The 15,625-nt window shown below is 45.7% G+C and overlaps 2 protein-coding genes across 5 annotated transcripts; one reads left to right on the forward strand and one right to left on the reverse strand.

The window, feature by feature from the left end:
- Positions 1-67: 67 nt before the first annotated feature.
- thoc6 (THO complex 6) lies at positions 68-4,123 on the forward strand. Its single transcript, XM_047571395.1, has 13 exons — positions 68-204; positions 777-868; positions 950-1,014; positions 1,487-1,590; positions 1,678-1,715; positions 1,797-1,845; positions 2,792-2,863; positions 2,976-3,078; positions 3,167-3,216; positions 3,300-3,362; positions 3,453-3,563; positions 3,647-3,775; positions 3,973-4,123. Exons 1-13 carry the CDS (start codon positions 190-192, stop codon positions 4,051-4,053), a joined length of 972 nt encoding a protein of 323 aa, XP_047427351.1. The 5' UTR covers positions 68-189; the 3' UTR covers positions 4,054-4,123.
- A 92-nt stretch (positions 4,124-4,215) lies between these two features.
- Positions 4,216-14,581, reverse strand: med15 (mediator complex subunit 15). 4 transcript variants are annotated; one of them, XM_047571390.1, is made up of 18 exons: positions 14,403-14,581; positions 13,318-13,411; positions 12,928-12,979; positions 12,752-12,775; positions 12,418-12,582; positions 11,977-12,209; positions 11,112-11,696; positions 9,835-9,942; positions 8,978-9,073; positions 8,594-8,709; positions 8,355-8,482; positions 6,733-6,867; positions 6,413-6,476; positions 6,184-6,250; positions 5,917-6,074; positions 5,670-5,836; positions 5,266-5,364; positions 4,216-4,768 (listed from the first exon to the last, which is right to left on the reverse strand). In XM_047571390.1, exons 1-18 carry the CDS (start codon positions 14,468-14,470, stop codon positions 4,632-4,634), a joined length of 2,496 nt encoding a protein of 831 aa, XP_047427346.1. In that variant the 5' UTR covers positions 14,471-14,581; the 3' UTR covers positions 4,216-4,631. The 4 variants fall into 4 exon arrangements, with proteins under 4 accessions (XP_047427346.1, XP_047427345.1, XP_047427347.1 ...); XM_047571389.1 differs by having other exon boundaries at positions 8,978-9,100; XM_047571391.1 differs by lacking the exon at positions 8,978-9,073.
- Between the last annotated feature and the right edge of the window lie 1,044 nt (positions 14,582-15,625).

Consider the following 15,625-nt stretch of genomic DNA (forward strand, 5'->3'; position numbering starts at 1 on the left):
TCCCCTATTTTTTTCAAAATCCGGCCGCGTGATTGGATACTACACGTCCCAGAATCCCGTGCGTTGGCGCTGACGTCATATTCCGTCGCCTCCACTCGTCTCTTTCCCTCTTTGAGCAGACGCCGCTGTGTTTCTCTGTTTTCTGAATTTTGTGCATTTTAAAGAGTCCTCGGAGTGTTTGTGAGCAGGATGGGTCCCGTAGAGGTGAACTTTATTAACTTCTCATTCAAACAGAAGCATCTGACAGAAAATAAAGAAACTAAAATTGAAAAGTAACTCAAATCTTTCGCTGAGCTCCAGTCGCGCTGTTGTTCTCAGAGATGCAGCTGCAAACGGTATCTAAAATATACCTGTTTGATGGGTAATGGGGAAACTCACTGCAAGGCAGTAGATTTTTCAAGACGTTTTAACTTTTTCTAACAGCTGAGTTCGTCTTTTGTGGAAGATCTACTCATACCAAACTCTGTTTAAATTCTGCTAAATTTATATTTGATTCCGTATTTATTGAAGCACACTCACTAAATAGCTCGTTTTAAAACATTTCCATATTAAGACAAGCCTCTTGTTTAATTCGGGGTGTGGTTGGTGAACGTATACATTATCAATCAGATCTGTTGATTAGTCTGTTTACACTCGATCAACGACGATCATCTGTTTAACGTAATTTCACATTTAACCTTTTATTATTCGGAAGTGTTGGATTCAGACCAGGTGAGTGTCTTTGTCTGCTAATAGAAGAAAGAGGAATTAAGTCTAATATATGTTTGTTGTTGCAGCTTCTTCACATGTCGGTGTTCTCTCAGAGCTTCTCTCCCTGCGGTCGATTCCTGGCAGCCGGAAACAACTACGGAGAGATCGCACTGTTCAGGTGGGATGCATCAAATTCACATTTCATCAGGGTTTGTATGAGATTCAAATGTTTCAATCATCGCCACTGTTTTTGTTTCAGTTTGTCCGCAGCTCTGAGTCCAGACGCCACTGAATTAAACAAGAAACCGGTTCTGACGTTCACCGGTGAGTTCTTCTTCAGTCCTCCCGGTTACGGACAGAGTTCTTCTTCTGTGGTGGATTAAAAGTCTCAACATGAAGGGCTGATATCTGTGTTTCTCAGTAGGAAGTACAATTTGTTAGTTTCAAATAAATAAAATAATTTCTGTGAACAGACAACAAAGCAAATCACGGATATTGGTTTAAGTTTCAGAGGCTACTTAACACCAGTCATCGAACAACACTGTAATAAAATTTTCCATGTGCCTGTAGTGTGATACTGAACACTGGCTGCAGAGTATATAGCTCCCATTGTAATAAACTCATCATTATGATTAGTCAAATAATTGCAGCTAATCGTTGAAATGATTGCTGACATATTAACATGCTGTAGCACCCGTTTCAGCCACCAGGTGGCGCCACTCGCACAGAACAGATTCTCAATTAATTCAGAGGATTCACATTGATCAGCTGTTTTGTTTTCATCGCCTTGTCTCAGCTCATGAGGGTCCAGTGTTTTCTCTCCTCACCACTGACTGTCAGCTGCTGAGCGCTGGAAACGGAGAGGTCAGCGCGTGGAACTGGAACGAGCTCATCAAGAAGGTAACGCTCACATCAAAACTTCAAACCAAAAACAAAAGTGTTGATCTGTGTACGTTTAATCTGACGCCTGACTCCGTGTCTCCTCAGAACGTCAAACCTTTGTGGACGAAGAGACCAAACTACAAGTGAGGAGCGGCTCTTAAGTCTTGCTGTCTGTCCTGAGGCGCTGCAGGCTGCTCACTCTGATCCGTTGTTTCTGTCTGCAGGTCCAGTCTGGAGATCCCAGAGATCAACTCCATGGTCATCAACCCGCGGGTGAGGACAGCAGCCGATCACCAGCACTTTTAAAGAACAAACCAGTGATTATAGCTAACGTCAAATGAATCAGTTTAAGGCAAGGATGCTGACCTGAAGCAGCTTTGAAGGCACAAACATCACTGTAGATCAGTTTGATACCGGGCTGCAAAAATCGAATAACAATAAGTAACAATAAGTAAAACAGCAGTAAACTCAGAATGAGACGAAAGAGTCTGATATCTAAGTTTACCGATATGGATTTTTTTTTAGGGCCGATACCATTTTTTCCCTGAGCCGATATTGCGTTTTCCCTCCATCTACATGATAAAAATGACACAATGAAAACAAATGTAACAAGTCTCAATTTAACCAATATCGACACCAGTAAAATAAGCAAGTATCGGCCCAATATCTATCAGCCGTCTCTTGCTACATTCTACAGTTGAGTAGTGACTAAGGTTTCTGTTATTGGAGCAACACACCCACACACGTTCTGTGGAAACATTTTCCTGCATGCAAGGAGTGGTTGCTGGTATTAAAAACAGGGTTGGAAACCGCTGCTGTAGATGAGAGTGACTCTACAGATATTAAAGTCTCTCATGTTGCTTCTGACAGTCATTTAGATACAGTTTAACCCTCATACATGATTGTAAAATTGTTATGTTGATACCATTAAGGGACAAAAAGCGTCCTCTTCAATAATGCCATAAAAATAGCATATGTCAATGATCAGTATCAACATTGATGTTTTTTTGTTTTTTTTGTAGTGTCTGATTTACAAAAATTGTTCACAGTAGAGCAACAGTAACATAGAAAGAAAACAAATAGTACATAGATGATATAAATATTAGGGTGCTTTTGAAAAGGACAATTTAGGAGATTAAACAGTGTAAAAATGGAGCATTATGGGATTCGAGTTTGAAAAAGACGCATTAGGGTCAAATAAGTGTCTCTTGTGTGTCAGGACAACACTCTGGTCCTCGGAGGAGGAGACAACAACATCCACATCCTGGACCTGGAACACGGAGTCTTCAAGGTGACTGTGTCAGACATTTCTCTGTGACCTTCTATCGTTAACAGGATCTCTTTCGCTTTCTCCTCACCGGCGCCGAGAATGACCTTGACAGTTTTGTGCGTTTTCTGCTCAGTCGGTGCTCCAGGGTCACTCCGACTACGTCCACTGCGTGAGCGTGAGGGAGAGGGAGGCCGAGATCCTGTCGGGAGCGGAGGACGGAGCCGTGAGGATATGGGGTGAGTGCGGGCGGCCGCGTTGGCCTGAAGTGTGTCAGCTGACTGACGGTGGTGGTGGTGATGATGACGGTGTGTTGTTTTTGTTCAGACAGCAGGACGGCTCAGTGCGTTCACTGCATCGAAGTCTACAAGTACGAGGTGAGACCTCGTCTTCCTGCGAACATCTGCATCCAGCTGTTCCTATTATTTATTTATTTATTTTTTTTTTTTTTGCATTTCAGAGCTGCGCGCGGCCTCAGCACGGGAAGTGGATCAGCTGTGTGACCGCCGACTCTGACTGGATGGTAAGTAAACGTACTTTCAAGTCCTCCTGAGTGAAAACGCCGTCCTCTGTGCACGATCAGCTGATGACTCTGTGTGACGTTTGCGTCCAGCTGTGCGGCGGGGGTCCGTCTCTGTCCCTGTGGCACCTCCGCTCTCTGTCCCCCACCTCGGTCTTCCCCCTGAGGGGCTGCCAGCGCCAGGCCACCTTCCACCAGGACAAGGTGAGGACACTTTTTAAAAGCGCTAAAAGTTCCACTCCTGGTTGAACGGCCGCCGACACCGTGTCTTGTGCCGCCGCGTTTAGATTCTGGCCGTGGGCGAAGGAGCGTTCGTGTCCCACTGCCTACTGGGCGGAGAAGTCAAGGCTCAGATCCCCTGCACTCCGCAGAGCCTCAACACGCTGCAGCTCAACTCCAACAGCACGGAGCATCGGGTAAGACCTTGAACGCAACTCGCTTTTCTGTTCAACACACACTGTTCCCTGAATGTCGCATTTGTATTGTCAGTGAAAGACGAGAGAGGCATCAAGAACATAACTGTTCTTGCTTGAAAAAGAATTTTTGATCATGTTTTTGTTATTCTAAAAGAATCAGAAGTGCGAAGTGTCTAAGTGAACGTGTTGTGTTGCAGGTGCTGACAGTGGGAGGCAGCAGCAACCACATCGACGTGTTCACCAACATGTCCTACAGAGCGTTTTCGTTCAGCTTCTGACCGCTTTTCTTTTACCTCTGTCTTTTCTGTCCCGTTTCTGAAGATGCTGTCGTTTCTTAATAAAATTATAAATAACCAGAGGAAAGCGGCGTGTTCTGAGTGTCTGTTTCTGATCCTCTCGACTCAATTCAGCGACAAAACTAATTCATTTTCTTGAAAGACTGGAACTGAACAGATTTTTATTAATGATAGAAAAACATTTACATAACAGACAAACCTGTGCGTTCCTGTCTGCAGAAGGGAAACTGGTTCCTTCTCTAACCTAACAGGAACAGACTCGTGATGCATTCAGGGAGCGGGAATATAAGCGGTGTCAGAAACATGCATGTCTACATATCAGATCTGCCGTCTGACTAATGGACCTCTGAACGCAGCGGGTGCAGTCTCTGACCGCCGACTTGAGCGAGCGGCAGGTTTAGAAAACAAGGCCAAAAAAAATTACCCAGAATGCACGAGGAATAAAGTCATACGCAAGTGATGCAGTCTCTCCTATAACAGTCCTTAAATGAGCGGCCGCGTCCGTGGAGACGGTGTGTCAGTTGCTGTGGCTGCAGGTGAGCTCGCGGCCGGACGGGGCTTCAGGCCGCGGACAGACAGGCCTGGCGGACGCTCTGAGCCCAGGTGTTGAGGAGCTCCGTCACCGAGTGTTTGTCTGGCAGCTGCAGCAGTTTGGACGTCATGTTTCTGTGGACCGTCTGCAGGAAGCTGTTCGCACCTAAGGGACACGCACACGTTTTACAACACAGTTAAAAACTACCCGAAAACACGCATTATCACGTGAAGGCCACGGTTAATTAATTCTAAAGTGTTTTCCAGTCGTCGGAAGGCGTGCAGCTCATCTGCCAATCAAAATGATCTGATTATCTTCAGGTTTATTTTACTGGTGTATAAACACCTACAGGTTGCTTGGTTACCACAGCGTGAAGAGTGATCAAGTCAAGAAGGTGCTGCCTTTTAATCAGCGTCATTATTGATTGTTTAACTACACTTTGATGAGTTTTTATTTGGGGCAATAAGTTGCTTTAACACGAACAGCTATTCATCCAGTTAAAAGAAGAGTTGACCTGTTGCACGTTTTTGCTGCTTCAGTCTGAAACCGACAGACATATTTTATAGTGAACTATAATTGATGCGTTTGACTTTTTTTTTTAAAATATATACGGAGCAGCGAATCCGAGTCAGAGTGAACTCGGCAAAGCGGACGTTTCTCACCGTATTGCTCTCCGTCGTCGGCCCAGTACGGACTCTGATCGGGATAATCAGCAGGGACGCTGAGCTGCAGAGGAGGGACACTGGGCAGGTTTTTATCGTCTGAAACGGAAAAGAAAATGACATTTCAGCACCCCGCTGTCACGCTCTTACTCCGACTAGTTCAGCAGAGAAACATTTATTTAGAAAAACTGGAACATCACACACATACTTGCTCCTTTCCACTGTTGTTAGTTTAAGCATTTAATCTATTTATAGCATCGCTACATAATTAACAGGTGGTAAACTAGAAGCTATACTTAATACGCTTATTTGTGCCTAATTAACTTTACTTGCAGGAAACATGTTGACAATTGTCTATAATCATTATCAATCAATGTGTATCGGCCGGAGCTCTGCAGCCTCACCTAGTTTGCAGACAAGGTGCACGGTGCCGTTGTTGCTGCAGAACGAGGGGTCCAGGTTGACCAGGAACTTGACATCAAGGCGAGCCACCTCTCCCTGCAGGATGTTGGGGATGGTCTGCCGCTCGTCGTCCTCGTGCTTCCTCTTCCTGCCGGAAACGTTGGGGCCCCTGGACGAGGAGGAGGAGATCGGTCCATTAAAACCGCAGAGAAAGCAAACAGCCTGCACACAATGTGAGGAAATACCTACGTGATGGGCGGCCCGTGGATGGCGCTCATGGCGGGGGCGAAGGTTCGGTACAGGGAGTGGTTGAAGACCGGGGAGCGGATGTTGGCCATGACGGCGTCCAGCAGCGGTTGGCACAGATACTGCTGCTTGGTGGGGACTGGAGGGGGCGGGGGCGTCGGCTGAAACGACACGACGCTCGTTTAAAAGACGCCTTGACCCGAGACAACGGCTCTTTAAATAATATGAAATGTTTAAAAAGAAGCCCGAGGAAACGGGAGAAACGTTTACCACGGCCATGTCGTTCTTTAGCTTCTCTAAAGCAATTTCACATTTCTGCAGAGTCTTCAGAGGACACCTGCAGGACAGAGGGCGGACACAGAAATGATGCTGATCCTTGACGCTGCACTGTGTTCACGAAAGCTTATGTTTGCTTCTTTTTTAACTTACTTGATGTGTGTTGTTGTGACTATGTGAAGCCTTACATGACAGAATAAGTGCGGAGAGGACGGGTTTTTACCTGGTGTTTGGATCAGTCAGGATGTTCAGAAGACTCTTCATTTTACTAAGGTCCTTCTTCCTGTCTGAAAACAAAACATCTGTTTTTATCCAAAAACTCTCACTGGGTCGCATCATTGATCCTCAATACTTTTAGTCAGTTATATAATAATAACTACACACAAAAGATAGAAAAGATCGTGACTTGCTTATGTGTGACCATCTACCTCAGAGAACGACAGTTTGTTTGTATAAAATCATTCACAAATAAGTACAGTAAGGACGCTGGTTGATGTATGATCTCTGTGAGAAGAAGCCATGTGAGCAGGATGCAGGACCCACCTTCATTTTTGTCTATCTTGTTGATCATCCGGCGCAGCGGCTCAATGTATTTGGAGAGCTGTTTGAGTTTCTCCATGTACTGCTGGTCCTCCAGAGAAGAGGCTCCAGCCGGACTCATGACGGAGTTGGGGTTACCTGAGGGCAGCAGGAGGAGGGAGGAAGTGATGTAATATTACTGGCCCAATACCAGAGTCATGTTGGTGTGTTACGTGGAGTGTTACCTGGTGTGTTGTTAGTGTGTTACCTAGAGTTTTGTTGGTGTGTTACCTGGAGTGTTGTTGGTGTGTTACCTAGAGTGTTGTTGGTGTGTTACCTGGAGTGTTGTTAGTGTGTTACATGGAGTGTTGTTAGTGTGTTACCTAGAGTGTTGTTGGTGTGTTACCTGGAGTGTTTTTGGTGTGTTACCTAGAGCGTTGTTGTTGTGTTACCTGGAGTTTTGTTGGTGTGTTACCTGGAGTGTTGTTGGTGTGTTACCTGGAGTTTTGTTGGTGTGTTACCTAGAGTGTTGTTGGTGTGTTACCTAGAGTTTTGTTGGTGTGTTTTACCTGGAGTGTTGTTGGTGTGTTTTACCTGGAGTGTTGTTGGTGTGTTACCTGGAGTTTTGTTGGTGTGTTACCTAGAGTGTTGTTGGTGTGTTACCTAGAGTTTTGTTAGTGTGTTACCTGGAGTTTTGTTGGTGCGTTACCTAGAGTGTTGTTGGTGTGTTACCTGGAGTTTTGTTGGTGTGTTACCTGGAGTGTTTTTGGTGTGTTACCTAGAGTGTTGTTGGTGTGTTTTACCTGGAGTGTTGTTGGTGTGTTACCTGGAGTTTTGTTGGTGTGTTACCTTGAGTGTTGTTGGTGTGTTTTACCTGGAGTGTTTTTGGTGTGTTACCTAGAGCGTTGTTGGTGTGTTACCTGAAGTGTTGTTGGTGTGTTACCTAGAGTGTTGCTGGTGTGTTACCTGAAGTGTTGTTGGTGTGTTTTACCTGGAGTGTTGTTGGTGTGTTACCTAGAGTGTTGTTGGAGTGTTACCTGGAGTTTTGTTGGTGTGGTACCTAGAGTGTTGTTGGTGTGTTACCTAGAGTGTTGTTGGTGTGTTACCTGGAGCTTTGTTGGTGTGTTACCTAGAGTGTTGTTGGTGTGTTACCTGGAGTGTTGTTGGTGTGTTACCTGGAGTGTTGTTGGTGTGTTACCTGTAATATTACTGCCCCAATACTGGAGTATTGTTGGTGTGTTACGTGGGGTGTTACCTTGTGTGTTGTTAGTGTGTTACGTGGAGTGTTGTTGGTGTGTTACCTGGAGTTTTGTTGGTGTGTTACCTAGAGTGTTGTTGGTGTGTTACCTAGAGTGTTGTTGGTGTGTTACCTGGAGTGTTGTTGGTGTGTTACCTGGAGTTTTGTTGGTGTGTTACCTTGAGTGTTGTTGGTGTGTTACCTTCAGTGTTGTTGGTGTGTCACAAGGGGTTTTGTTGGTGTGTTACCTAGAGTGTTGTTGATGTGTTACCTGGAGTGATATCTGGTGTGTTACCTGGTGTGTTACATAGTGTTACTTGGAGCGTTACCTGGAATGCTGTTGGTGTGTTATAGGGAATGTTGTTGCTGTGTTGTTATTGTGTTACGTGGAGCGTTGCTGTTGTGTTACCTGGTGTGTTGAGCGGCCCAGGTGAGGGGACTCCATAGTTCTGGGGGGTCCTGGAGTTGGCGGGGCTCGGTGAGGGCTGGGGAGACGGGCTGGGCTGAAAGCCTCCTGGAGAGGGAGTGGGACCAGAGCTGGCGAGAGAAGGCATCAGATAGTTTAAACATCTGGTGGACGGTGAGGACAATTTACCAGACAGAAGGAGTCAATACTGGTTGCCAAGAGAGGGATCAGGTCTGTCGTACCTGGCTGAGTTGGGCTGTGAGGTGGGGGGTTGTGGTGACGGCTGAGGAGGAGGCAGCATCGACTGTGGCGTCTGGACCTGACCAGGTGAGGGTGAGGACATCATCGCATGTTGCACCTGCGAGGAAGGAAAATGAGCCAATCAGAGGCAGAGCACAGACCATCTACTGCCCCTGTGAGGGCAGGCAGGAGATTTTCAGTCTGGATTTTGTACAAAGCATAATCAAATGCTTCTTCACGGCAGAAAATCTCACTAACAAAAATCTGCGTTAAACTCTCCTGACTGCTACGGTGTCTTATAAAAGCACACAGGACAACGCGATGAAAAGCTGCTGACAGACAGAAGCAGAGCGTGGACAGGTGGAGGTCAGACTGGAAGTCAGTACCTGCTGTGGCATCGCCTGTCCTCCGACCACAGCAGCAGCAACGTTTGGAGTAGGTATAGAAGCGTTCGGGGCAGCTCGAGGCAGCCGGGCCGGAATCTGTATCAGAGAATCAGGACGTACCAGCTTCAGACGAGGACACACAGCACAAGAGGACACAAGAGGACAAGTGAGCAGAGAGGACGCAGACAGACACCGCAGAACACACCTGGATTCATTAAGCTACGACACTCGAGGCTTTCTGTTTTTTTCAGTTCGAGGACGTACATCATTTAGTGATGGAAAACCAGCAGAGATGATTTAACCTGTAAAAATCATTTATTTGGGATTTTTTTCGGGAATAATCGTTTCCAAACAGTCGAGTAGTTCAGGAGAGGAACTAAGGATTTAAGAATGAGTTCTGCATGTTGGTTTTCATAATGCTGAACGTTTGCACTTTGCACTGTCACGGTGTCGATTGTTTTATTATTTACGATGACTGGTTAATCTGAATTATCTCACAGTCGTATTTTTAAGGGCTGGAAAAAGGAAATATTACTCTAAACGACTCTGAGTCTCTAAATATGTGTGTTACAAACACGTCTTATATTTGGATCCATACAGTAAAAGAGGAGATAAAGATCCTTTTAAATCTGTGTGTCACCAATGAGACATTTACAGAAATAAGTGGAAAATTATATGACTTTAATATTTCGCATCACTTTATTATTTAATATTATTTAAGAAAGATGTTGTTGATTGACAGAATGACCTCCACATGGTTAATTATCTGCTGCTCAACCTGGGAACTGAGCAGCGACGTCGTGTGACTTGATTTCGAGCTGACGCACATGAAGCACCTGGGCCTGTGGCCGTCTCACCTGTCCAGGTACAGCGCCGGCAGCTGCAGCGGCTGCATTGAGCTGTGCCTGGGCGGCGGCCTGCTGCGCTGCTTGCTGCGCCTGTTGCTGCTGCAGGACTGCACGAGCCTGCTCGCACACAGACACACACACACACACACACACACACACACACACACACACACAAAGGCAAAGCATGCAAGCAGAGGGAAAGGTGAGGATGTGCGTCGGTCTCTGAACTAGTAACAAGTGGCTCTGTGCTGCCAAGAATCAGAAAAAGCAAAAGGCTGAGTCGCAGTGACATTTTTTACTAAATGAGACACATTGGGAAAAAAAAGCACTATCTTGATCACAAAGCTAACTCTGAGTCAGACCTCAACCTTCTTGTTGGTTTGGTTTATCACTTCCTTTCATCCATGCAATCTCCTGAGGGTGTTTCACTGGATCCAGATCAGCTACATAGGGAGGACCAGTTTGTCTCTGAGGCCTTATAAAAATCATCTCAACCTTCTGCTGCCCAGCGTTACAGAGCCTGGGTCCATGGTTTTCTGCTGTAGGAGTCCTTCCACCTCCAAGCTGTTGAGCCTGAGATACAGTTGTTTCTTCTCCACCAGTTCAGAGGCCCATTCTGAATCAGCTCCTCTTCATAATGAGGTGACATCTTTACCGGCACTGCTACAGTATCTCCTTCTCCTTCTCAAACATCTTCTAAGAGTCTCTACTGAGCTGCTGTTAATGGTTAATGGTAATGTCAATGGATCAGTTTATGTTCAGGTCACTTCCCGTTGGAGCTGCTGGTCTTTGAGGGCTGCTGAGGCTTCAACACTTGGTGTGAGGTGAGCGACCAGATGCCTCCCAGCTGCCGTGGTGTGGACAGGCCGACTCTTGTTTTAGCGCTCCCCCGATGCGTAACTGCAGAGTGAGTCCGGTGCAAAATAACTCCAGTAATCTTCTTCTCTGAGACGGATCCCTGGTCAACACGTGTGAACGCAAGATCTAGTCCAGAAATGTGCTGTCGCTGTCACGCAAGCATCCGTCGTCTGTGACGTCCACATGTGCCCAATACTTACACACTCATCTTAAACCTATAGTCCAAAGTCAACTGAACACCTGCTACAGTTATACATAATACATTGTGGAGATATTTGTAACTAATTTTAGTTCTATATGGTGCACAGAAGAGCAGAAACACGGTACTAATCAGAGTTACAGAGTCTCTGACCATTCAAAAAGGCACTCACACTTAAAAGCTGCACATAATTCAAACATGGAAACTGTGCAATAACGTCTTGTCTCACCTGGAAAGCGTAATTATTCAATGCCGGCTGCTTCTGCTGCTGCTGCTGCTGGCTGAGTTGGTTGGAAACATGCTGGGCCGATGACATTTGTCCGGCTAGAGACTGAGGCACCAAGCCGGGAAGCTGCTGCTGCTGCGAGTGTGGAGCCATCTGACCCTGAGGCTGAGCCTGAACCTGTTGCTGCTGCACTTGCACCATGTGGTGAAGGGACTGGGCCTGTGTCTGAGCCTGAGCCTGGGCCTGAGCCTGAGCTTGGGCTTGGGCCTGAGCTTGGGCCTGAGCCTGAGCCTGGGCTTGAGCTTGCGCTTGAGCTTGAGCCTGAGCTTGAGCCTGTGCTTGGGCCTGTGCTTGAGCCTGAGCTTGGGCCTGTGCTTGAGCTTGTGCCTGGGCCTGAGCTTGAGCTTGAGCTTGAGCTTGTGCCTGGGCCTGAGCTTGAGCCTGAGCTTGGGCCTGAGCTTGAGCCTGAGCCTGTGCTTGGGCCTGCGCTTGTGCTTGAGCTTGAGCTTGAGCCTGAGCCTGGGCCTGAGCTTGAGCTTGGGCCTGAGCCTGAACATGTTGAAGGTGCAGCATCCTTGTCTGGTGCATCTGCAGGCACAGAAAGCAAAGTCTGAATTAGATTCAACTGTGCTGAGTACAACAACGGAACCAATGAAATCCAGTCAGCATCTAACTGAACATCCAACAGGATCAATGGGGAAGAAGTTCTTCCTGCGTCTACTGATGAGGGAACAGAAGTGTAACAAGGGTTATCCATCAGAGAGACAGAACTCGGACTCTCTAACCCACATCCAGGATGTTCACAAAGCTCAACATTTTGTGACACTTTTTGGGTAAACAGTGTGTCAGCAGTTCAATGGCATGGCACCTGGTTCGGCTGCTGCTGGTTCTGGGCCTGCTGCTGCTGGTGGTTCTGGTGCTGCTGCTGGAGCTGCTGGTTCTGGTGGTGCTGCTGCAGCTGCTGCGCCCTCAGCTGCTGCTGCTGCTGCTGCACCTGAAACTGTTGCTGCATGGCAGTCTGCTGCTGTTGCTGCTGCTGGAACTGCTGGAACTGCTGCTGCTGCACCATCTGCTGCATGGGCATCTGGCCTGGACCCCCTACTGCAGAAACAGACAGGAGCTGAAGGACTCACCGAGCTTTACCACACAGAACCAGCCTGAAAAAAGCCTCTGGAGTTTCAAACATGCCAAAGCAGAGGCTGAAAATTAAACCAACTCTGACGCCAAAATGTTGTCATTCAGACGCAGCCGGCACCCGCGGAAGATGTGCATTTACAGCAAACACACCACATGGAGGAAACACACTCACTGGCTTGTGGGTTTCCAGCCACCCCTGCCATGGCATGCTGGCCCATCTGCATCTGCCCCATGGCCCCCATGCCACCTACTGGAGCCCCGGTGGGGCGGGGCCCCATGCCAATGGTGCCCGGGCCCCCTCCAACCCCTGTCAGGTTAGTCAGGGCATTCATGGGATCTAGCAGAAGGGTAGACAACAGACATATATTACGCAGCTCCAACATGCACAGCAAGAAATCATGAACGCCAAGACTTTGGTAGTGACAGATCCAGCAGAGGACAGAACACAGCAAAGGAAATCAAAATAAAAAAAAAGAAGAGCGAACGGGGACAAAACGTCGACTCACCTGGACCTCCCAGAGCCTTCTTATCTGGAAAGAAGACACAGCAGTCAATAACACTGGTCCCGAGTACACTTAAAATGCAGCACAATCAACAAAACGCTGGATGAGGGGGAAATTATATGATATGATAAAATGGTATATTTGTTATTTATACCGTCGGACTGAGAGAATTAACTTACGGATGTCTCTGAAGTGAATGATCAGTCTCGCCACCAGAGATAAATAATCCTCCTGGAAAAGAGAGAATGTACACGTACAACTCCCTGTTGTCAATTTGTCTGTATCAATTACTTTTTAATATCATAACCATATAATAATGATAATAACAACATGACCTGGACGTCTGTTTTGCCGTGTACAAAACAGACGTCTGGCCCAGAGCCCTGAACTTTTGAAGGGTGAAGCTCAGTCAACAAAGCTCAGTCCAGGTAGAGACTGACAATATCCAACAATAAACAACTGATCAGATGGTTACGAGTGGCTTAGTTTTCTATGAGAAAGACTTCTTAAAGCATTTTTGACCATCCATCAGTCCGTTTACATTCATCTTCGCTGCAGTCGGTACTCACTCTAGTTTTGGCTTTGACATAAACGTGGTTTTCCATGTCGGTGCTGGACTTGTGCGTGGTGTTCGCGTTTCCAGCTTTTCTCATCGCTTCTTCACTGGAGGAAAACACACAAGTCACAAGCATTATTTTTTTTTTTTTTTGCACACGTTTTACAGTAGCGTCAACGCCTGACTTGCATTTTTCTCTTTAATTTCTGTGCAGGATTTTAATTGTCAACAATATAGCACAGTTTCCATCTAATTTCATATAAACGACTTGACAGTTTTAGCTTCTGAAGAATGAATGTAACTGTACAAATCAATATCTTCCCTTTGGGTTTTTGGAGAGTTAGCCTGCTAATCATTTTCTGATCTTCTGTGGCCAAAAATAAATCAATAACTGATAATTACTGATCATGGACATAAATTTCTATAAACACACGAGCACAAAAACGTTAAATAACGCAACGGATCAAAATAACTAAACAACATTTGTGTAATTCGTCTTGTACAATTCATCTATGCCACATACACATAAATTGTAGAAATAAACGTGATTACAGAAAACACAATTACGTTTGTAAAATGTGCTTTTTCTCAGCAATAAACTGGAATCGTGTATATGAGATGCATAATTATTAGGCATATAACTAAATCTGAAGTTAGCATGTAAAACATCCTTAGAGAGTGAGAATGAAACCAGACTTATAACGTTACCTCGTTTTATATAAACTTTTATTGCGAAACAATGATGTCTCTTATAGATACAGCGATGACAACATGTATTAAAATATAATTACGGAGACGCCAATCAACCAAAACGAACGCTAACTCTAACGGCATTTTGAACTGATTAGCACTAGCAACTAAAAAAAGAAAGTTGACAGAAGAGTTATTTTTAACACTTGGTCCCGGTCGATTTATAACCTAGATGGGGACTTTTCGTGCCATATGTTATGTCCCGTTTACGGGCTCGTGTCAAGTTTTTTGACAACTTGTTCTGAAATTTCTCTCCCAGTCGAGCTAGCGTTAGCCTAGCTCCCGAGGCTAACGGACACCGACAGTGATTTTGCTTCTAACAATGAACAATGAACTAAGGTTTCTCACATCTGAGCCACGACTTTTTGTCGGAACTGTGGGCTCCTCCAGTCGCTGTCCGAACCGGGGACATCCATGGCAGAGATTGTGTTTTTTTTGTGTTTTTTTTTTTTTTTTTTTGGAGGATTTTAGTTGAAAGAGTTGAATGTTTTCCCTCTGCTCTTCCTTCTTCCGCTCAGAGGATAATGGCGGCGGTTGCTGAGCAGGTAACAGACGCTACCGCCTCCTGCCGGACGGAGCGGCAACAACACGCTGCAGCAACAGCAGCAGCACTCAGTCAACGGACGTCCCCATGGACCCCAAGGGAAGGCCCCCCGGACCAAATGTTGTGAATGTATTTTGCGTCTCCAAATCCATTTAAAAAGGCAACGGGACTTCTAAAGTTCAGAGAAGGTGAGCATCTTATTCAGTTCTAAGGGACGAGTGGGAAGTTGAAGTTTACATAGGAAACTCTGTGGGTGTAATCTGGTGGTTACTGGAACAAAGGGTTGACGAATTAGAGGAGACGATCTTATAATCACTGTACTAGAGACGAAACATTAAAGCTAAACCAACAAGGTGAGGATGTGCCATCTGAGGAGCTGTTGATCAATTCCTGTCAAGTAAAAACATTCATCTGCCGCACTCTTCCACCACCAAGGGCACAACTGAGGTTCAGGAGGACAGAGCACGCTTCTCTGCTTATGCGAGGGGAGGTGGTCGAGCATGTCAGGGACATCAAATTCCTGGGCATCCACATCACATCTGACCTGGTCTGTGAACACAGCACATCTGGTGAAGCAGGCCCACATCAGCTGTACCCTTCCTGGCTGAGAGTCTGAAGCTTCAGGCATGTTTCCTAAGTTAGGTTCCTTGTTTTAGCCATTTTTGTCTGTGAAGAACTTTCAAATGTAGTGGCTCTATATAGACACAACACAACAGAAAAAATTGGATCCCTGGAACAAATTTTCTTATGTGTTTTTATGGAACCAATCAATTGTAAGTTTTTAATGGCTGTTTTAGGTTTTCTTCAGTATTTTGACTGAACTAAAAGCAGTGATAACAGTGATTCTTAATTCAATATTTCACAAATGCATGGGATGTCCGAAAACTTATTTCTACCACTTTTGTACTTTATTATATAGTGTCTTCTACTGTTTTATATTTGCAGTGTTTCAACCAGGAGCTACCATTCAAAAAGTTCATTATGTACACACATAATGACAATAAATGATTCTTAAATCTTGAGTGTA

Source organism: Mugil cephalus, chromosome 20 (genome assembly GCF_022458985.1).
Source record: "Mugil cephalus isolate CIBA_MC_2020 chromosome 20, CIBA_Mcephalus_1.1, whole genome shotgun sequence".
NCBI classification, from domain to species: Eukaryota; Metazoa; Chordata; class Actinopteri; order Mugiliformes; family Mugilidae; genus Mugil; species Mugil cephalus.